The following is a 23,938-nucleotide window of genomic DNA, read 5'->3' as shown; positions in this document are numbered from 1 at the left end:
TGAGGAGCATCTTTCAAACCGAGATTCACTAAATCATGTGGAAGAGAGGCTGCTTTAGTTGTTAATTTAGCTATAATTTTATATTGAGAATTTATATTAACGCCTAATTTTATATACTGATGGAACCCTGAAACAATTTCAATGCATAGTAAATCTTAATAATTCCGAGAGTAATGAGAGATCATAACGAGGACTGAATAAGTAATTATCAGTCTCATTTTATTTATAGCATTTATCCTGTGCATTTTACCCTCTGTTGTGTTGAAAAGACACGTGTATCTATTCATTTTAACTGTTAATTTTTCACTACTGAAAGATGGCCAAGATAAAGGGACATCTGGCTGGCTATGTGACAACGCAAATACAACAAAATATCAATTTAACTTTAGATCAGGGTGGGCAAATCCAGCCCACGGCCTGTTGGGTATGACACACGAGCTAAGAGTGCCTTTAATGTTTTTAAATGTAATATGTAAACAAGACTACTAGCCTTTTAGTGAGAATAGTTCCTCAATTTTGCCTCTTGACTCACAAAGCCCAAAATATTGACTCTCTGCCCTTTATCGGAAAAGTTTGCCAACCCCTGATGCAGGCCAGGGGTATATGGGTGTTTACTGTCCAATTCTTTCGCCAAATAATGGCTTTCTCCCTAAAGGTGCATGTGAATTTGCATAACGCTTTTAGAATTCAACGGGGTGCCAATCTCAGTGATTAACTTCATCTACTGGAGTCCTCTTCCCCCAAAACACGGTTCTTCTGGATATGGAAGCATCACCAATGGGTAAGTAACATTTTACCTTCAACCTCTCCCGCGACTGGCTGAAATGGAGTGAATGTTTACTGCCCAGCTAGCAATTTACAAGCCTGTAATCAGAGATTTATTAGACACTGAGTGAGTCAGCTAATGAAATTCATGGTCAGTATCCGTTTTCCCATTGTATAATACATAATGGGACAGTCTCAGCTCCTGTCACCGTCAGGATGTTTACATAACGTCAAAGAGCCTCCTAGTGGGCGCCAAGAAATCAGTTTCTCACGTAGCTATTACAGTCCTTCTCCACCGGCGCTCCGTGGCATCACCTGGAGAATCAGGCACCAGTGAGGACGAGGTATCCCCCCGCCCCGAGATCTGATGTAACTGGTCTGAGGTGTATCCTGGGCATAGGAGGTTTACAGCCTCCCCAGGTGATTCTAAAATGCAGTCCAGGTAGAGAAGCACTGCTCTCGTCCTGCGAAGAGCAGTACAGGTATTCCTAATTACTCAATATTTAAGGGCGGTCCTGAAACGCTCTCTGGCATCATGTCACCTGTGATGATTTGGAGAGGCTCGTGAAGTGAACTAATCCTAGCAATTTTACAGGGGTGTGACTGGACCATTTTCATCTCAGGAGTTATTGATAGAGATCTGTTTCTTAATTCAAGGAGAAAGACCAACAGTGAGCGAGCGTGTGGGCATCCGTTCGAAAGCACTCAATAAGATCCTTCCTAGAGAACACGAGTGACGGCTTCCAGCTCTACAATCACATGGTATTTCTTTTTTTTTTTTTTATTAATTAATTAATTAATTAATTTATGGCTGTGTTGGGTCTTCGTTTCTGTGCGAGGGCTTTCTCCAGTTGCGGCAAGCGGGGGTCACTCTTCATCGCGGTGCGCGGGCCCCTCACTGTCACGGCCCCTCTTGTTGCGGAGCACAGGCTCCAGACGCGCAGGCTCAGTAGTTGTGGCTCACGGGCCTAGTTGCTCCGCGGCACGTGGGATCTTCCCAGACCAGGGCTCGAGCCCGTGTCCCCCGCATTGGCAGGCAGATGCTCAACCACTGCGCCACCAGGGAAGCCCTCAGATGGTATTTCGTGAACTAGCCTTTAACTAAAGGCAGACAAACTAGCAGTGGTTAAGCTGGTCTTTAACTAGTGCTAGTGGGCCTATTTGAGCCTGTGCTCTGGGGATCTCAGATCCCTTTATTTAAGGGACGTCTTATTATGCCTGCCACAATCCTGCCCTTTTGTGTTGCCTAGAATAAAATTATCTATAATTTTTTGTCAGTTAGTTAATGTGGATTTGGACCCCAGGGTACAGTTGAAGAGCGTAATACCATTTAGAAAATTACAAGCATCTAAATTACCTGAGCCTTTGCCAGCCATGACATGTGGTGAATTGAACAATGTAAGAGGTATTTTGTAATTCTCTAAAATGACTTTATAAAATTGTCATGATCAAATTAGGGACTAAAGAAGGCAAATTCATTCCCAGTAGATGCCAAAATCCAATCGCTTGCTTTAATTTGGATCAACAGAGACTGAATCAAGCAGGGCTTTAAGGCGATGTATTGCAGCACATTTGTGACTTGATGGTGGTAACTTTAAAACCTCTCTGGCAAATAAATATTTGTGAGAGAGTTCACATTGTATAGAACTGAAACAGCAACTCAAAGTAAGTTCTAGGAGGACATGATTTCTTTTTGTTCCTTTAATTTATTTTATTTATTTATTTTTGGCTGCATTGGGTCTTCGTTGCTGCACGCAGGCTTTCTCTAGTTGTGGCGAGCGGGGGCTACTCTTCGTTGCGGTGCACGGACTTCTCATTGGGTGGCCTCTCCCATTGTGGAGCACGGGCTCTAGGCGCACAGGCTTCAGTAGTTGTGGCATGTGGGCTCAGTAGTTGTGGCATGGGGGCTCAGTAGTTGTGGCACGTGGGCTCTAGAGCGCAGGCTCAGTAGTTGTGGCGCACGGGCTTAGTTGCTCCGCAGCATGTGGGATCTTCCCGGACCAGGGCTCGAACCCGTGTCCCCTGCATTGGCAGGCGGATTCTTAACCACGGCGCCACCAGGGAAGTCCCTAGAAGGACATGATTTCTTATACGGTTCACAGTGGTTCTATGAATGAAGCAGACAGTAGTAGAGTCATCCTTGCCCAGTTTGCTCTAAGTTCTGAAGCCCAAGAACTAGTGTGCACTTTTAAATGTGCTTTGTAGAGCTAATACAAGAGCATTTATTACACAGAAAAAAAATGGTCTCTAAATTTGTATTTTTTTTAATGTTTCAAAGGAATTTTTGACACTGGCTGGGACCTGGGACCCTTTGCTGCAGTGCTGCAATGCTTGCACCTGGACAAACATCTAGCAACAAAATACAAAGAAACTATAAGGGACTAAAAGTAACTGCATGCATGCCCAGTTGGGGCAAATTCTGGACAACAAGATACAAAGAGACCAAAGAGCCCCACTGCCACTTCTGAAGAGCCGGGAGCAAACGCAGGTCACTGCGCATGCCCCCTGCACTCAACACCACCAAAGGGGTGGGCAGACCACCTAAGCAACTCCTCTGGCCCGACCCCTGGACACACCCCTACCCTCACCACATATAAGGAACCAGCTCGCCTTGCCCCCCAGCAAGTAGGCCAGCAAAGGAACCTGTTACTTGTTCTCCCTCCCCCTCTGCTGCAGCTCGGGCCCCAATAAAGCCTTGCCTGAATTTCTTGCCTGGCCTCTGATCAATTTCTATTGATTAAGGAGGTCAAGAACCCTGGTCAGTAACATTGTCATCCAAAGTAATCTAAATGTTTCAGAAGCAAACATTACAAAGGATGAGTGATTTTTAAACTGTGCAGAAGTGCACTGCGTTCAAAGTTTGTTCGGACACTGCACACCAGGAACAGCTTACGGCAGATCACCTCCTACCATGGGAAGTGTATTTTCTAAAGATCTCATTTAGTATCTTTCCTGCAGTGAAGAACAGCCCTGTATCTCAAACTGAGTAGAGCTGTTTGCATGGTCCGTTGGGTTTTAACTGGAAGGACATTCTTTATATCCAGGAACTACTTATTTGCACTTACTTTTCACTCTGCCCCTCTCCTCCAAGAACTGGGGTAGGTATTGCACCCTTAGGTTAGGAGTTTCAAGCTCTACTATAATAACAGGGAAAATTTCCTACTACTGAGTCATAATAACCAAAGCTTAATTATAAAATCTCCACTGGGCTCCTGATACTTGAAAAGATTATTGTGAACTCTTTTATAAATAGAGACATGAATCTGTTACATATTATATACGGCTGAAAGCATATTCATGTACCCACTACCATGTACCCACTACCAACTTTAGGACAGAAGAGCAGGTACCTTTGAAAGCCCTGTGTTTGCTTCCTCAGTGGAACCTTCCTCCTCCCCCCTCCAATCATTCCCTTGCCTTTCTTTATAGCTTTAGCACATATGTGTATCACTAAACAGTATGCTTGTTTCATTTTGGCTGTTTTAGGGACTCTACAGAAATAGATTCATACTTTATTTAGATATTCTTCTGCAACTTACTTTTTTCACTTGATACCGCTTTTCTGAGTTTCATCCACCAGTTCCCCACTGGCCATCTCCTTATTTTGATAGGCGGCTTGAGTCCAAAAGCGCCTGCTGTTGGGCATTGCGATCAGAAACCGAGATGCCAACAGTAATCTGTTCTTTTTAGTGTCCCGGGTGCCTTCGGTCTCCGATATCCAATAAAACGCAGTCAGTTCTGCCCGAACACTTGTTTGGAAAACCCAAATTTGTTCCAGTGTGATTCATGCGTCAGGGCAGAACTTGAGCATAATGCCAATTTCGCATCTGTTTCTGCACAATTTCATCTGGGAGAAACACAAGGCAGAAAACTGCAGCTGCGAATCCAGCCGTGCAGGGATACACAAAATGCACACAGGCACACGTCTCAGGCGACTCCCAGCTCACGCATGCACTAGGGGAGTATTCATACATTTCTTAACCACTTAACGTGCGTCTAACTCTGCTACTGCTTTTATGAGGTTCCCATCTTTTTTATGTGTCACCAGTGAAGTTTCTGAGTGCTGTGCCCCTAGCCCCATCTTCCCCACAAGCTCTGTGGTTTTGATGATGCAGTTTTGTGATTTTTAGGAATGCATATGGTGCCTTAGAGCAGCACTGGCTGTACCGAGGAAACAGGATGGTATTGCAGCTTATGTTTCAGGCTCCTGCAGCAACATGTTCATATAAACCATCCAAAGTTCAGCATGAAATAGTCTTTTTTTTTTTTTTAATCTTTTCCTGGATCAAGACAAAGTTGAGCGTTCCTTTCGATGATCCTTTAATTACCCCAGCCCTTTGCATGAACTGCCCAGACCAGCGGCGATGTTGGCGACACCGCCAAAGAGCGTGGGTCCACTGCCATGACCGCTCACATCTTTATAAACTCAGCATCTCCGCCGTCTACGGGCGCTGCTGAAGCACCAACTTGAAGGAGAATGGAACAGCACTGATTAGAATGATCATCTAAGAGCTTTTAAAATGATTTCTGGCTAAAAGTTTTACTGTCTGGGTTTTTCGGGAATTTGCTCAAGTATCATTATTCTAACGCAGCAGATCTCCTTGGTTTGAAGTTTGGTCTTGGGCATTCCTCCTGATCGATGAGGTCACCTCCCTCATACTCTGGTTACAAGAAAGTGCTGAAAAATATTTATAAGAACTCTAAACTCACAAGGGTGCATTCACGGCGCATGTACTGAACGTGGAATTCATTTTTTAAAGATTGCTATTACACTGTCACCAGAAGAGCAAAACGTGGCGAGGGAGTTCACTCATCAGTAAGCTTTCTGAGCAGTAAACCTCCACTGTTGTCCTCTTTCACGTTCTATCATAGACGCACTTATGAGTTACTAGAGTGCCACGTTTGTGTGTGTGGTTAATGAACTCTGATTCCACAGGCTTTAAGAGTTATGCCTCGTTTGTAAGACAAGAATTTAAGCATCTGAGAAGCAACAGAACACAAAGCCAGACAGCTGGATTCGACTCCCAGCTCACCGGCTTAGTGACCTTGGGCAAGTTACTTACCCTCTCTGTGCCTCAGTTTCCCCAACCGTCAAATGAAGAATAACCTACCTCATAGGCTCCCCGTGAGGACTAAATGAGTGAACAGATGTCCAATGTTTGGAACCGTGCTTAGCACAGAAGTGCCATGTAAGTATTTGCTATTCTTATTATTGGCACAAAAGAAATTCATTCAGCCCCCACTCACCTCGGGTATACCAGAGCCACAGGCGTATGGCGCAAATACTCGCACCAGGGAGACGGCCAAAAACGCAAACAGCAACGCCCACAGGATGTACATTAGGTAATTCAGAATGTAAGCGCTGGCACCCTAAGCAAGACACAGAACAAGAAAGAACACGTGAGCCACCGCAGAACCGAGCGACGCGCCTGCCCCTCCGCCAGGCAGCTTCTCTCCGGGTCCTGTGTCAGCGAAGAGGCAGGGTTGGCTTCATCAGCTGCTGCTATTGCTACAGTCGGTTCACACACACACGGCGCCGGCTGCTTCTCCGGGAGCTGTGTACGCACACCTTCTACCAGCAGTCATAGCAACTGTGAATGAGGCTTGGTTTTAATCGCTCCGGGCCCTCAAGTTAATGAAAGGTGTAACAGAAAATTCTGCCTTCGAGCCCCGGGAAGGTTTGTTTGGTCTCGTCTATGGTGGATCAGCCTCTTTGCTTTCATGAAGGCCACATCCACGCCGCAGCACGCAGCTGCCCTGCCAGTGAGGAAGTGTGGGAACTGCATTTTAGAATACTGCTACCCAGATGTGGTCCCTGGACCGGCAGCATAGCATCACCTGGGCGTGGGCTGGAAATGCAGAGTCTCAGGCCCCACCCCAATATTCCAAATTATCTGATGTGTGCGGAACACTTCCTGAACCAAACACACAGTCTGGCGTCTCTGAGGCTGAGGACCTGGTCTGTGGGCGGAGACCACGATTCCCCAGGCCTCAGCTTCTTGCCACCATCTGGATGCCTCACGTGATGGAGAGGGAACAGGAGGGCACCTACAAGCCAGGCTGTGGGCACGGCCACATGTGTGCCTGTAAAATGCAAAAACACGCTCCAGGAGGCGGCTCTAGCCTTAACAGTCACAGATATTCACACCCTATGTGGTGAGAAATCAGACGGAGGAATACATTTCACCTAGTGAAAAATGGACTTTTTTGAGACTAAAAATAACGTCTCACCCTTGCTAACAGTAATTCTTTGAATCAAAGTATAAATCTTAGAAATGGTTGAAAAGCTAGACGGCCATATTTCCCCCCAAAGTAGGAGAGAAGAAATCAAACATGGCGCCCAGCCAATTCTGCCTGCCCACCTCCATCAACTCAAGCAGAGAATTTATTTTTGGAAGTAATGGAGAGCACTGAGAACGTGTGAAATTTCAAGATCCCGGTCTACTTCTGAGATTTGAAGGAATTAATTTTCAACTCCACTGAGAAAGAGGTTTAGCAAATGGCAAAGTGCATTCCAAATGTCTTCAGCTGCATTAAGTCAATCGGGCAAGAGAGTGGGAGAGGGAGGAGAATAAAGGGATTACATCTATCTTCCAAGAAGAGTTCTAGCTTGAATGGTCCTCACATTACCCCTAATGTGAATCTTGGCAACCTAACTCCCCCTCATCTGGGCTTCTGATCTGTCGATGACCCATAGTCATTGTGGTAACCACTGAATTCAGTTAGAAATTAACCCTTTTCCCCAACTAAGATTTGTACGTGGATCTGAAGCTTGGAGTGCCATGAAGGCAAGCGCCTGGTCTGTGCTTCACTGCTGCATCCCCTGGGCCTGGGATACTCCCATCACAGAAGGCCCACAAACATCCTCTGTAACGTGTTCCTAAGATGCATTGGAAGATGATAACTTAATCCACAATGAGACAGCACTTCACACCTGTTAGGAGGGCTATAATCCAAACCAGATAACAATTGGGGTCGGTGAGGATGTGGGGAAACTGGAACCCACATACACTGCTGCTGGAATCTCGAGCGGTGCAGCCACTCTGGAAGACAGTCTGGCAGCTCCTCAAAAGGTTAAATATAGGGTTGCCATGTGACCCAGCAACTCCCCTCCTAGGTATCTACCCAAAAGAAATGAAAACATATGTCCACACAAAAACCTGTAGACAAACGTTCAAAGCAAAATCATTCATAATAGCACAAAAGTGGAAGCAACCCGTGTTCCTCAGCTGATGAGTGGAGAAATGAAATGTGCTCTATCCAGACAATGGAATGTTATTTGGCCATGAAAAGGAGTAAAGTTCCAATCTATGCTACAACACGAACGAACTTGGAAGACATTACACTAAGTGAATGAAGCCAGACACAAAAGTCCACGGATTATATGATTCCATTTACATGAAATGTCCAGAACAGGGAAATCTGCAGACAAGAAAGTATATTCGTGGTTGCCTAGGGCTGGCGGACTTGGGGGGAAATGGGGAGTGACTGCCGATGGGTACAAGGATTCTTTGGGGGTGATAAAAATGTTCTAGACATTCACAGAAAGACAGACAAGATGAAAAGGCAGAGGGCTATGTACCAGATGAAGGAACAAGATAAAACCCCAGAAAAACAACTAAATGAAGTAGAGATAGGCAACCTTCCAGAAAAAGAATTCAGAATAATGATAGTGAAGATGATCCAGGACCTCAGAAAAAGAACGGAGGCAAAGATCGAGAAGATGCAAGAAATGTTTAACAAAGACCTAGAAGAATTAAAGAACAAACAAACAGAGATGAACAATACAATAACTGAAAGGAAAACTACACTAGAAGGAATCAATAGCAGAATAACTGAGGCAGAAGAACGGATAAGTGACCTGGAAGACAGAATGGTGGAATTCACTGCAGTGGAACAGAATAAAGAAAAAAGAATGAAAAGAAATGAAGACAGCCTAAGAGACCTCTGGGACAACATTAAACGCAACAACATTCGCATTATAGGGGTCCCAGAAGGAGAAGAGAGAGAGAAAGGACCAGAGAAAATATTTGAAGAGATTATAGTCAAAAACTTCCCTAACATGGGAAAGGAAATAGCCACCCAAGTCCAGGAAGCGCAGAGAGTCCCATACAGGATAAACCCAAGGAGAAACACGACAAGACACATAGTAATCAAATTAGCAAAAATTAAAGACAAAGAAAAATTATTGAAAGCAGTAAGGGAAAAACGAAAAATAACATACAAGGGAACTCCCATACGGTTAACAGCTGATTTCTCAGCAGAAACTCTACAAGCCAGAAGGGAGTGGCATGATATACTTAAAGTGATGAAAGGGAAGAACCTACAACCAAGATTACTCTACCCGGCAAGGATCTCATTCAGATTCGATGGAGAAATCAAAAGCTTTAGAGACAAGCAAAAGCTAAGAGAATTCACCACCACCAAACCAGCTCTACAACAAATGCTAAAGGAACTTCTCTAAGTGGGAAACACAAGAGAAGAAAAGGACCTACAAAAACAAACCCAAAACAATTAAGAAAATGGTCATAGGAACATACATATCGATAATTACCTTAAACGTGAATGGATTAAATGCTCCAACCAAAAGACACAGGCTTGCTGAATGGATACAAAAACAAGACCCATATATATGCTGTCTACAAGAGACCCACTTCAGACCCAGGGACACATACAGACTGAAAGTGAGGGGATGGAAAATTCCATGCAAATGGAAATCAAAAGAAAGCTGCAGTAGCTATACTCATATCAGATAAAATAGACTTTAAAATAAAGAATGTTACAAGAGACAAGGAAGGACACTACATAATGATCAAGGGATCAATCCAAGAAGAAGATATAACAATTATAAATATATATGCACCCAACATAGGAGCACCTCAATACATAAGGCAACTGCTAACAGCTATAAAAGAGGAAATCGACAGTAACACAGTATTAGTGGGGGACTTTAACACCTCACTTACACCAATGGACAGATCACCCAAAGAGAAAATTAATAAGGAAATAGAAGCTTTAAATGACACAATAGACCAGATAGATTTAATTGATATTTATAGGACATTCCATCCAAAAACAGATTACACTTTCTTCTCAAGTGTGCATGGAACATTCTCCAGGATAGATCACATCCTGGGTCACAAATCAAGCCTCAGTAAATTTAAGAAAATTGAAATCATATCAAGCATCTTTTCTGACCACAAGGCTATGAGATTAGAAATGAATTACAGGGAAAAAAACGTAAAAAACACAAACACATGGAAGCTAAACAAGACGTTACTAAATAACCAAGAGATCACTGAAGAAATCAAAGAGGAAATCAAAAAATACTTAGAGACAAATGACAATGAAAACACGACGATCCAAAACCTATGGGATGCAGCAAAAGCAGTTCTAAGAGGGAAGTTTATAGCTATACAAGCCTACCTCAAGAAACAAGAAAAATCTCAAGTAAACAATCTAACCTTACACCTAAAGGAACTAGAGAAAGAAGAACAAACAAAACCCAAAGTTAGCAGACGGAAAGAAATCATAAAGATCAGAGCAGAAATAAATGAAATAGAAACAAAGAAAACAATAGCAAAGATCAATAAAACTAAAAGCTGGTTCTTTGAGAAGATAAACAAAATTGATAAACCATTAGCCAGACTCATCAAGAAAAAGAGGGAGAGGACTCAAATCAATAAAATTAGAAATGAAAAAGGAGAAGTTACAACAGACACTGCAGAAATACAAAGCATCCTAAGAGACTACTACAAGCAACTCTATGCCAATAAAACGGACAACCTGGAAGAAATGGACAAATTCTTATAAAGGTATAACCTTCCAAGACTGAACCAGGAAGAAATAGAAAATATGAACAGACCAATCACAAGTAATGAAATTGAAACTGTGATTAAAAATCTTCCAACAAACAAAAGTCCAGGACCAGATGGCTTCACAGGTGAATTCTATCAAACATTTACAGAAGAGCTAACACCCATTCTTCTCAAACTCTTCCAAAAAATTGCAGAGGAAGGAACACTCCCAAACTCATTCTATGAGGCCACCATCACCCTGATACCAAAACCAGACAAAGATACTACAGAAAAAAAAAATTACAGACCAATATCACTGATGAATACAGATGCAAAAATCCTCAACAAAATACTAGCAAACAGAATCCAACAACACATTAAAAGGATCATACACCATGATCAAGTGGGATTTATCCCAGGGATGCAAGGATTCTTCAATATACGCAAATCAATCAATGTGATACACCATATTAACAAATTGAAGAAGAAAAATCATATGATCATCTCAATAGATGCAGAAAAAGCTTTTGACAAAATTCAACACCCATTTATGATAAAAACTCTCCAGAAAGTGGGCATAGAGGGAACCTACCTCAACATAATAAAGGCCATATACGACAAACCCACAGCAAACATCATTCTCAATGGTGAAAAAATGAAAGCATTTCCTCTAAGATCAGGAACGAGACAAGGATGTCCACTCTCACCACTATTATTCAACATAGTTTTGGAAGTCCTAGCCACAGCAATCAGAGAAGAAAAAGAAATAAAAGGAATACAAATTGGAAAAGAAGAAGTAAAACTGTCACTGTTTGCTGATGACATGATACTATACATAGAGAATCCTAAAAATGCCACCAGAAAACTACTAGAGCTAATCAATGAATTTGGTAAAGTTGCAGGATACAAAATTAATGCACAGAAATCTCTTGCATTCCTATACACTAAGAAGGATGAAAAATCTGAAAGAGAAATTAAGGAAACACTCCCATTTACCACTGCAACAAAAAGAATAAAATACCTAGGAATAAACCTACCTAGGGAGACAAAAGACCTGTATGGAGAAAACTGTAAGACATGATGAAAGAAATTAAAGATGATACCAACAGACGGAGAGATATACCATGTTCTTGGACTGGAAGAATCAATACTGTGAAAATGACTCTACTACCCAAAGCAATCTACAGATTCAATGCAATCCCTATCAAATTACCAATGGCATTTTTTACGGAGCTAGAACAAATCATCTTAAAATATGTATGGAGACACAAAAGACCCCGAATAGCCAAAGCAGTCTTGAGGGAAAAAAACGGAGCTGGAGGAATCAGACTCCCTGACTTCAGAATATACTACAAAGCTACAGTAATCAAGACAATATGGTACTGGCACAAAAACAGAAACATAGATCAATGGAACAAGATAGAAAGCCCAGAGATAAACCCACCTATGGTCAAGTAATCTATGACAAAGGAGGCAAAGATATACAATGGAGAAAAGACAGTCTCTTCAATAAGTGGTGCTGGGAAAGCTGGACAGCTACATGTAAAAGAATGAAATTAGAACACTCCCTAACACCATACACAAAAATAAACTCAAAATGGATTCGAGACCTAAATGTAAGACCGGACACTATAAAACTCTTAGAGGCAAACAGGAAGAACACTCTTTGACATAAATCACAGCAAGATCTTTTTTGATCCACCTCCTAGAGTAATGGAAATAAAAACAAAAATAAACAAGTGGGACCTAATGAAACTTCAAAGCTTTTGCACAGCAAAGGAAACCATAAACAAGACGAAAAGACAAGCCTCAGAATGGGAGAAAATATTTGCAAACGAATCAACGGACAAAGGATTAATCTCCAAAATATATAAACAGCTCATGCAGCTCAATATTAAAGAAACAAGCAACCCAATCCAAAAATGGGCAGAAGACCTAAATAGACATTTCTTCAAAGAAGACATACAGATGGCCAAGAAGCACATGAAAAGCTGCTCAACATCACTAATTATTAGAGAAATGCAAATTAAAACTACTGTGAGGAATCGACGGACAAAGGATTAATCTCCAAAATATATAAATAGCTCATTCAGCTCAATATTAAAGAAACAAACAACCCAATACCAAAATGGGCAGAAGACCTAAATAGACATTTCTCCAAAGAAGACATACAGATGGCCAAGAGGCACATGAAAAGATGCTCAACATCACTAATTATTAGAGAAATGCAAATCAAAACTACAATGAGGTATCACCTCACACCAGTTAGAATGGGCATCATCAGAAAATGTACAAACAACAAATGCTGGAGAGGGTGTGGAGAAAAGGGAACCCTCTTGCACTGTTGGTGGGAATGTAAATTGATACAGCCACTATGGAGAACAATATGGAGGTTCCTTAAAAAACTAAAAATAGAATTACCATATGATCCAGCAATCCCACTACTGGGCATATACCCAGAGAAAACCATAATTCGAAAAGACACATGCACCCCAATGTTCATTGCAGCACTATTTTTTTTTTTTTTTTTTTTTAATTTTTTTTTTTATTTATTTATTTTTGGCTGTGTTGGGTCTTCGTTTCTGTGCGAGGGCTTTCTCTAGTTGCGGAGAGCGGGGGCCACTCTTCATTGCGGTGCGCGGGCCTCTCACTGTCACGGCCTCTCTTGTTGCGGAGCACGGGCTCCAGACGCGCAGGCTCAGTAGCTGTGGCTCACGGGCCCAGTTGCTCCGCGGCATGTGGGATCTTCCCAGACCAGGGCTCGAACCCGTGTCCCCTGCATTGGCAGGCGGACTCTCAACCGCTGCACCACCAGGGAAGCCCATTGCAGCACTATTTACAGCAGCCAGGTCATGGAAGCAACCTAAATGTCTATCGACAGACGAAGTTGTGGTACATATATACAATGGAATATTACTCAGCCATAAAAAGGAACGAAATTGAGTCATTTGTTGAGACGTGGATGGACCTAGAGACTGTCATACAGAGTGAAGTAAGTCAGAAAGAGAAAAACAAATATCGTATATTAATGCATGTATGTGGAACCTAGACAAATGGTACAGATGAACCGGTTTGCAGGGCAGAAGTTGAGACACAGATGTAGAGAACAAAGGTATGGACACCAGGGGGGAAAACCGCGGTGGGGTGGGGATGGTGGTGTGCTGAATTGGGCGATTGGGATTGACATGTATACACTGATGTGTATAAAATTGATGACTAGTAAGAACCTGCTGTATAAAAAAAAACAAAACAAAAACTAATACTAAACTTTCTTTGGGTTATTTGTATGGAAATATGTGAATATAAATGTTTCAGACATTACATGAAATTCCTAAAAGTCTTATATGTTCTGGTATAATGTTATAAGTCATAATTCTAGTTATTACTTTAAAATGTATATCTCAGAAATAACTAAATTTCCTTGTTAATTGCGTTATTATGAACTTTCATCCAATCTTTAACCGTGGTCATTTTTAAGTCTTTTGTCATTTACAGACAGTTCTGGGTGTACTCTGACGCTTTTGCAAAAATGTTCCTATAAAAGGGTTTCATCTTCAAGGAATTCATGGAAAAGTCTCTGACAAGTACAGGTTTTTGGTAACTGACTATACTGCCGAACTGAATGAATAAGCTTTTCAGAACTCTAATGGAAAACTGATGAATTCATAAAAGTGCTAACAAAAGATCAAGATGAAAAAAAAATTAATTACATGGGACTGAGTGAACTGATGAGGTTGATTATAATTTTTGTGACTTTCTGTTTGAATAAAAAAAAAATGTTAAAAAAAAAAGTTCTAAAATTAGATCAGGGTGATGGTGGCACAACTCTGTGAATATCCTAAAAGCCATCGCATTGTACCCGTTAATGGGTACACCCCATGGAATATGGATTATGTCTCACTAAAGCTGTTATTAAAAAATAGTAACATCTTTTCTTCTCAATCAGAAGGGATAAACATCAACCCTATTTCTTCAGCATGATCAAGAGATCACTCTCAGTAAGAAAAATAAAGCCAAACAAAAGGCTTTAAAGAAAACACATACATCGTGCACATGAAATAGTGGGAAAGGATTTTCCAAGTGAAGTTTGAACCCTAGAGCTAGAAAAAGCCAAGCGGCAAGTGGCACTCGTAGTAGCCACGACGACGGTCAGGACAGACACTGCAAGGTGAGAGCTTGGACGTCCCCCCGCACCAGCCACGGGGCTCCCAGCCAGGACCCGCCCCTGCACCCACCTCCGACTGTTTCACCAGCAGCTCCGACCACTTCTGCCACAGGGGACACTTGTCCCTGTCCTCAAATGTGGTCTCATTGGAAGTCCAGCAGCACTGCTCGTGGCTGTACCAGAAGGCCGACAGGCAGATGCCCTCCTTCAGGTCCGTCATCCAGTCGACGGCGAGATCAATGACCCCGGCCAGGGTGCCTGGAAGAAGCAGCGAGAGCCACTCAGAGGGACGGCCGGCGTGGGCCAGGGCAGCACGTGCGCCCGGAGGGCCAGGCGGAGATGCCAGTGCCCCGGGCTGCCACGCACCCAGAAAGCCTCTTTCTTCAGTCTTGAGGTCACCTGAGCGAGTGGCAGGGCACCAGGTGTGGCAAAGGTGGTGCCCAGCCCAGTGAGACACAAAGGCCAACGATACGCTGTCCTCGGGGGGCTTTGATCAGGCGGGAGGGAGAGACCCGCAGTGTTGAGCCCACCGCAAGCCCCTGGGGCCGAGCGGCTTTCAGAACCCAGCCCTTCCGAATCTTAGAAACAGGGTACCTACACCCTATAAATCATGTAACCCCCTCAGCGGCTTCTGGGGCAGGATGCTGGGATCACACACATGAGTATCCTCCAGTAAACCTGACAGTTCAGACAAAACGGAGACAAAACGATTTATAACAGCCTCGTCATTGAAATAAAGTTTTGCCACCAAATGGAATCCAGCTTGAAAAATCTCACTTGTTAGAACGTTCTGGATTTTTTAAAAATTATGGATAAAGGACTGAGGAGCTACATAAGTAAATAACTACTTTAAAGGCCGATAGAAGTGGGATAAAATCGAGTGTGCAGTGAGTCAGAGAAGGCCATTTTAGGTCTCCTTCTAGAATAACCCATTCCAGTCTTTTACAAAGGCAGGGAATACTTTTGGGCTACCAAACTTTTCACACTTTTACTGGATCCTTATTACAACATCAATTCCCCACCGGCATCAACACCAAAGGCAGCCATACGCCAGCCTCAGGCGACCTGGCCTTGCCACTCTCCTGGTTCCATCAGCAGTCGCCCACTGTTCTAGCCAGAACACCCGAATCCTCAGCAGCGCGCAGGCTCTGACCGCCGTTCCCACGTTTCTCTCCAGGCTCCTCTCTCTCCATCACGAATCCCACACCCTGCCCACACAGTGTTCCTTGGCACACCAGGCCCTCCTCTCTGCACCGCCTAAGATAGCACTGTCCTCTCCCAACCTGGCAAGCTCCTATTTATCTTCCAGATGCTGGCATTTACATCACCTCCTTCAGGAAGGCTTCCCTGATTTCCTAAGTCTGGGCTAAGTATACTTCCCAGGCATTCCCCCATCACCATACCTATCACATCCTGATATGATCAATATTTATATATATGTGTATACACACACACACACCCCCACACACGCACACACACACACTCCAACTAGTCTATAAGGGTGGGGGGAGTGTCTTGTCTGGTTTGTGTGCCACGGTGGGGATCAAGCCAGGTGTCTAGACCCTGTGTCCCCTTTAAGTGGGCAAGGGCCATTGTTGTATTCACATCAGGTACATAGCTGGAACTATATATCCATGTTGAATGAATGAGAGCAACAAACGAATGAAAATCACAAAACTCAGGTCCATCCATTCACTCAAGGGCTATTTATTGAGCACCTACTTACTACGTGCCACGTACTGTTCCACACCCTGGGGTACAGCAGTGAACAAAGCAAACTCAGGTCCCTGCCTTCATGGAATCTCACCTTGTGCGAGAAGACACTAGACTGAATAAGTAAGTAAATGAGGGGCTCCAACAGAAGGTGGTAGGTGCTAGAGAGGAGAATACAGCACGTTCCAATGGCAGCCATTTCCTACAATGGTGCAGGAGAACGGTCGGACAGGCCCTCAAAAAGTTAAACCAGGAGTCACCACCTGACCAAACACTTCCATTCCTAGGCATCTGCCCACGAGAAATGAAAACATATACCCAACACAAGACATGTATGCAAATGTTCACAACAGCATATTCACAAAAGCCAAACAGTGGAAACAACCCATATGCCCATTAATTGCTGAACGGAGAAACAAAATGTGGTCCACCTACAATGGCAACAAAAAGGAATGAAGTACTGACACACACGACAGCATGGATGAACCTTGGAAACGTTATGCTGTAAAAGAAGCCAGTCACAAAAGACCATATATTGTATGATTCCATTTTATGAAATGTCCAGAATAGGCAAATCTACAGAGACAGAAAGTAGATTAGCGGTTGCCCAGGACTGAGGGGAGGCTAGGGGCACTGGGGCTGATAGCTAAAGGGTAGGGAGGTTCTTTGGGAGCTGATGAAAATGTTCTAAAATTGGCCTTGGTGATGGTTGCAAAACTCTGTGAATACACTAAAAACCACCAAGTTGTACACTTTAACTAGGTGAACTGTTTGGTATGTGAGTTATATCTCAATAAAGCTGTTACATACATACACACATACATACATATAGTGGGCGAGGGCGACGAGGCTCAGAGAGAGAGACGTACTTTTAGAAAAGGTGGTCAGAGAACACCTCAAGCAGAAGATGACATTTGAACAAAAACTGCCTTGTGTGGAGCAACAGCGACACCCAGTGGTGGTTCCTGGTTAACGCCCTGCAGAGGAGCCACAGCTTTTGGGCCTCTCCGTCTTGGGCATCAGAATATAATGTCTGGTCTGCCACTAAGGAGGTGACAGGCCAGACAGTGAGACCCCTGGGGCTCGCCACTGGGGAACGGGAAGGTGAATGGGGCAGTTTTCTGGCTTTTCCTTCATCCAGATCAAAAGAACACTTTAGCCACCTTCACTGCCAAGATCATCCCTTTCTTGCCTCCCGCCTATATTCATCTGCTGATGTGACCATGGTATCGCCCTTCTCCAGCAGTCCTCACCCCTGGCCACATATTAGAATCACAGGGGAAAGGGGGCTTTACTCAATGCTAGGGTGTCATCTCCAGGGGTACTATTTAATTGAAGCCTGGGCAGCAGCATTTTTTTTTTAATTCCCCAGGTGATTCTTCCTGAAAGAACTGAGGGAAATCGGATTAACAGTGAAACCCGATGGTCGGTATCTGACTTGTTAAAGACAGCCCGACAGGGCTCTGAGATCAGGTGATAAATCTACGCTGTGTGACTCCAGCAGGACGCCAAGACATCTACTCTGATTCCTTCATTTCCCGTATTCATCCCTCCTTCCCAGGAGCCAAGAATAACACAGAGTACAGTTTTATAAATCTATTCTAAAGAAACACATCAAAATTCGCAGCAAACTACCCTCCCCGCCCCCCCCCCCACCTACCTTTAGAGGTCTTCATAGAGCCAAACGAATGGGTGGCAAAACGCCATATGTCCATGAACTCGAATTCCCTCCCAGCATTGCTGCCAATATACACCAGGCGCGCCGCTGGGAGGGGAAGGACAGGGCGGGGGGGATGGGCGGGCAGCTGCTGTGACCGGAAGGAGAGGACTGCCCCTTCAGCACTCTTCTGGGCCCTTCAGGACATGCCAGGCAGAGGGAGTCCCTCCCTGGCAACCAAGCCCCTCCTACCATTGTAGATGTAACGAGTGACAGGGCGGCCAGAAATCAAAGTCCTCTAATCACAAAATTTTACTCTATGCCCCGCAGGTGCTCTGCAAGTATGTACTATATTCAACCTGTATCACACAGCCATTCTCTAATCAGTCCTATAACCATAACTAGCGTGTTACTACAGGCAGGGGGGGTTTCTTAAGGGAATCTCTTTAGCATGATCAAATTTTTTTCTTCTTAGACATTAACCTTCACAGCCTCCTAAAAGGAAGTAAGTTTCAGGAAACAATTTCCACGGAGGGCTGGTGCATTTGCTATTAAAAGGGGAGGTGTCCCCTCCAGATACTCATTCATTCACTCTGGAAACAGCTACTGCTCACAAACACAGTGTTGGGATTATACAAATGAAGGACACGGAGTCCCTACGGGCCAGAACAACCCATGGGCTGGAGGTACCTCCCCCGGGCCTACCTCAGGCCCTGTGGTGTCTCGCATTACTGTGAGCGTCTCTCGATGTTTACAATTCATCTCAGGGCCTGCCGGTGTTAGTAAAGGCCAGTCTCATATGATGTTTTATTTTTAGAGATCAACATGTTCCCGTCCTTTCTCGCCTTCTACATGGCCAAGTACTATAGAATGTGAAATGTGTGTTTTCAATAAAATCCAGCATGGCAGTAAACCTCTGTACAGTGTGGAAAGGGCCAACCCGCTCTCTCGGTACCGCTCTCCAATGACCGCACCTGGGCCCGTCCCGCTCTCTCGGTACCGCTCTCCAATGACCGCACCTGGGCCCGTCCGTGCCTTGGGGCCTTCTTGCTTTACGGATGATAGATTTATGTTAAGTGCATCGTCGTGTATTGTGCTCTTAGGTATTTGAAGGAACAACCCCCTGGCATGAAGGACAAGAGAAACGCCCCACGTACCCGCCAGCAGGCCGATGAGCAGCATCACCGCCCATCCCGACCAGGCGTCCAGCAAGCTCTTGATGAACTCCCATATGGACTCCTTGCTCTTGCTGGTTATCTAGAGACAGAAAGACATCGGAGTTGACGTGGATACACCTTCCAATTCATGCTTCCTTCTCTGAAACTGTTTCCTCAGGACACACGGTGACTGAGAAAACGAATATAATGAAGCAACTAGACTGCCACTTATGTGATTCTTTGTTACCTAGCACAATGGTTAAATGGGCTTTCTAGTTCACAGAGCTATAAAGATGCCATAATGGTCTCCAAAGAATCCCAAAAAATTCACTTAATTAAAAAAACCTCACTAAGTGTGATTTGATCTTTATTTCAAAGCCATTCTGAAGGAAGACATCACTTCGGTGTCACCATTTTGAATACAAATTATTTTAGCTTAAATCGTAAGGTCTGTTCACAAAAGACCCTCTTCGACAAAGACTTCATTTCCTTCTTTCATTTTCCAGGCTACATGTTAACAACAAGAACGAACTTACTTTCTTTCTCTTTCTTTCTTCCTTGCTTCCTTCCTTCCTTCCTTCCTCCCTCCCTCCTTTCCTTCCTCCCTCCCTCCTTTCCTCCCTCCCTCCCTCCCTTCCTCCCTTCCTCCCTTCCTTCCTTCCTTTATGGCTGCGTTGGGTCTTCGTTGCTGTGCACGGGCTTTCTCTAGTTGTGGCAAGCAGGGGCTACTCTTCGTTGTGGTGCACGGGCTTCTCATTACAGTGGCTCCTCTTGTTGCGGAGCACAGGCTCTAGGCGCGTGGGCTTCAGTAGTTGTGGTACGTGGGCTCAGTAGTCATGGCTCGCGGGCTCTAGAGCACAGGCTCAGTAGCTGTGGCACACGGGTTTAGTTGCTCCGCGGCATGTGGGATCTTCCCAGACCAGGGCTCAAACCCGTGTCCCCTGCATTGGCAGGTAGATTCTTAACCACTGCGCCACCAGGGAAGTCCCAAGAACTTTCTTTTTTTAATTGAAGTATAATTGATTTACAATGTTAATTTCAGGTGTACAGCAAAGTGATTCAGTTATACCTATATATATATTCTTTTTCAGATTCTTTTCCATTATAGGTTATTACAAAATATTAAATACAGTTCCCTATGCTATACAGTAGGACCTTGTTGTTTATCTATCTTATATATAGTAGTGTGTATCTGTTAATCCCGAACTCCTAATTTATCCCTCCCCCACCCCCTTTCCCCTTTGGTAACCATAAGTTGGTTTTCTATGTCTGTGAGTCTATTTCTGTTTTGTAAATAAGTTCACTTGTACCATTTTTTTAGATTCCACATATAAGCAATATCATATGATATTTGTCTTTCTCTGACTTACTTCACTCAGTATGATAATCTCTAGGTCCATCCATGTTGCTGCAAATGGCATTATTTCATTCTTTTTTATGGCTGAGTAATATTCCATTGTATATATGTACCACACCTTCTTTATCCATTCCTCTGTCAGTGGACATTTAGGTTGCTTCCATGTCTTGGCTATTGTGAATAGTGCTGTTAGCTTTGTGCAGTGGCAGTATCATAGCCAATGAGGTTTATCCAAGGCGTGATTACTGCTAATTGTAAATAGTGCTGCTATGAACATTGGGGTGCATGTATCTTTTCGAGTTAGAGTTTTCTCTGGATACATGCCCAGGAGTGGGATTGCTGGATCACATGATAACTCTACTTTCAGTTTTTTAAGGAACCTCCATACTGGTCTCCAGAGTGGCTGTATCAATTTACATTCCCACCAACAGTGTAGGAGGGTTCCCTTTTCTCCACACCCTCACCAGCACTGTTGTTTGTAGATTTTTTTGATGATGGCCATTCTGACCGGTGTGCGGTGATACCTCGTTGTAGTTTTGATTAACAGCAAGAAGGCTGACTGAGCCAGCCTGGATCACGCTTTCCAGGCAGATGGTTACATCTAAACACATTGTAAGAGCACCCCTTTGCCTCCCTGTGTTAACAGAATCCTACATTCCTGAGATCATCATTCCCCTCATGACCCTTTAGAGCAAGGGTTGGCAAACATTTCCTGTAAAGAGACAGAAAGTAACTATTTTCGGTCGGGCAGGTCAGATGGTCTCCGTGGCAACTACCGGACTCTGCTGCTGTAGCACAAAAGGAGTCATGTGGAGCATGCGCATGCGCGGGCGGGGCTGCGAGCCAAGGAACCGGCGCCGAGCCGGACGCGCGCTGCGCTGGATTTGCCACAGTCCACGACCCCTGCTCCGGACGGAAGGGTGCCCCAGCTCCCCCGTTCCTCCAGGTCGGAGCCAAGCGGCTGCGTCAGCTTCTCGACGCTACCTCGCTCCCTACACATCTCTCTGCCTCCTTCCCTGTCAACTTGCGTGAAATGATGCGACACAGTCACACTCTCGACGGCACTGCCCCCTCAGCGCACCCTCGGAAGCTGCTCTCCCTCGGTCGCCGACAGCCCCCTCGCGGCTGCTTCGTCTCCGACTTGACCCCTCCGTGGGGGGGGCCCCGTCCTCGCCACTCTCTCCCCCTTTCACTTGTGGCCACTCTGCTGGCTGCTCTCCTTGACCTCTACCTGCTTCTTCTAAGCATCCGTCACTGACCCCCAGCCCGCCCCCCGGAACCCGCTAAATCTTGGCACTGCTCCGGGGCCCAACTGCTCCTGACCCCTCTCTCTCCAGACCCAGGCCACCTGGGCCGCTTCTAAAGCTTCAGCGCCCACTCGCATGCCGAGGACCCCTCATGCTCCACCAATAGCCCTGACCCTGCCCTTGAACTGCGCAGGGTTCTCTCGCCTGCCGACCACCTCCAGCCACAGGCTGGACAAACGGCTCAAACTCACAGCGCCTGAAACCGAACTCAGTGGCCTCCCCCTGAAATCTGCCGCGTCCCTCTTCTCCCCTCTCGTCATCCAAGGCATCACCCTCTTCTGACCACAGCCAGGGCGTCATCCTGGCCCCACTACCCGCCTCCATCCTGGCAACGGCTCCTGTGAAGGATCTGGACCCCAAGCCTCTCTCCGTCAGCACTTCACTGCCCTCTGTCAGATCTTCTTCCTCTTTCTCCTGAGCTCATTTCCAAGCTTCCTGTTTCTCCCCTGGCAGTGCATCTCTCTTGTATCCTGTGGCCATGAAAAAGAAATCCAGGGCTTTCCCGGTGGCGCAGTGGTTGAGAATCCGCATGCCACTGCAGGGGACACGGGTTCGAGCCCCGGTCCAGGAAGATCCCACATGCTGCAGAGCAGCTAAGCCCATGCGCCACAACTACTGAGCCTGCGCGTGAGCCACAACTCACTGTAGTGAGCAGTAGTGTGTGAGCTCACAGTAGTGTGAGCCACAACTACTGAAGCCCGCGCGCCTAGAGCCCATGCTCCGTAACAAGAGAAGCCACTGCAATGAGAAGCCAGCGCACCACAACAAAGAGTAGCCCCCGCTCACCGCAACTAGAGAAAGCCCACGCGCAGCAATGAAGACCCAACACAGCCAAAAATAAACAAACAAACAAATAAATAAGTAAATAAGTAAATAGGAAATCCAGGGACTTCCCTGGTGGTCCAGTGGTGGAGAGTCCACCTTACAATGCAGGGGACGCGGGTTCGATCCCTGGTCAGGGAACTAAGATCCCAAATGCCGCGGGGCAACTAAGCCCACGCACCACAACTACTGAGCTCGCGCGCCTCAACTAGAGAGCCCACGTGCCATAAACCACAGAGCCCACGTGCTCTGGAGCCTGTGTCACAACTACAGACCACAACTACAGAGCCCACGCACCCTGGAGCCTGTGCGCCACAACTAGAGAGAGAAAACCCGCCCACCACAACTAGAGAGAAGCCCACACACCACAACGAAAAGATCCCGCATGCCTCAACGAAGATCCCGTGTACTGCAGCTAAGACCAGCCACAGCCAAAAATAAATAAATTAAATAAATAAATAAATAAATAATAAAATAAATCTTAAAAAAAAAAAAAAAAGGAAATCTAAACTCCTCTTCATGGTCTACTCAGTCGCTCCCAATGCGGCCCCATCGCCCACGTGGCCGGACTCATCTCTAGTGCTCCCCTTCTGTGAATCTGCCACCAAACCTTAGAACTCCTTGAACTGCCTAAATGTGCCTCGGTCTTTCATGCCTCTGTGACCTAAAAAAGAGCCACTCCTGATGAGAATCCTTTCCCCTTCCTCTGCCTGGCAAATTCTTAGTCATCCTTCAAGACCCCACTGAAATCTCACCCCCTCTAAAAACTCCCTCCCTAACCATCCCTCCTAAATGATCCCACAGCACTTGATACATAACTTTATTGCAGCCCATAAGAATATATATTGATTGCCTACTAAAGGCCAGGCACTGTAATATGTGCTTTCATACACACACAGCCCCATTTAATCTTCTGGTATAATTAACTCCATCCTTACAGATGAGAAGATGGGGTCCAGAAATGGCACCCCAAAAGTCAGCCAGCCTAAAGGTGTCAAAGTCAGGATGTACCTGATCTGTCTGGTTCCAGAGCCCCACTCCTTGCCCTCCACACCACACCTCTGTATGACACAGCCTTCCACCCAAAGCACCTGGTATTATAATTACCTGTCCACATCTCTGCCTCTCCCACTAGCCCTTCTCTTCTCTAGAACCTAGCTCAGCGCATGACACATGAACCCAAGCTCTAGCTCAGTGA

At 45.0% G+C, this 23,938-nt stretch overlaps 1 protein-coding gene and 1 pseudogene across 4 annotated transcripts in view; one reads left to right on the top strand and one right to left on the bottom strand.

Annotated features, from left to right (window-relative positions):
• CLCN4 (chloride voltage-gated channel 4) overlaps nt 1-23,938 on the bottom strand; it is an 85,302-nt gene that overhangs the window by 21,950 nt on the left and 39,414 nt on the right. For all 4 annotated transcript variants that reach the window (XR_009698889.1, XM_061177981.1, XM_061177983.1 and 1 more), the window contains exons 3-5: nt 19,255-19,354; nt 14,798-14,985; nt 6,013-6,135 (exon numbers count right to left, since the gene is read on the bottom strand). Coding sequence is in view for 3 of the 4 variants with exons in the window: in XM_061177981.1 (XP_061033964.1) it covers nt 6,013-6,135; nt 14,798-14,985; nt 19,255-19,354 (411 nt within the window). In the remaining variant the exon portion in view is untranslated. The remainder of the gene's footprint in view (nt 1-6,012; nt 6,136-14,797; nt 14,986-19,254; nt 19,355-23,938) is intronic.
• LOC133082787 (U4 spliceosomal RNA) lies at nt 20,803-20,925 on the top strand (annotated as a pseudogene).

Source organism: Eubalaena glacialis, chromosome X (genome assembly GCF_028564815.1).
Source record: "Eubalaena glacialis isolate mEubGla1 chromosome X, mEubGla1.1.hap2.+ XY, whole genome shotgun sequence".
In the NCBI taxonomy this organism is placed as follows: domain Eukaryota; kingdom Metazoa; phylum Chordata; class Mammalia; order Artiodactyla; family Balaenidae; genus Eubalaena; species Eubalaena glacialis.
Note: the sequence above shows the minus strand (reverse complement) of the source record. Positions and strands in the feature narration are given on the sequence as shown.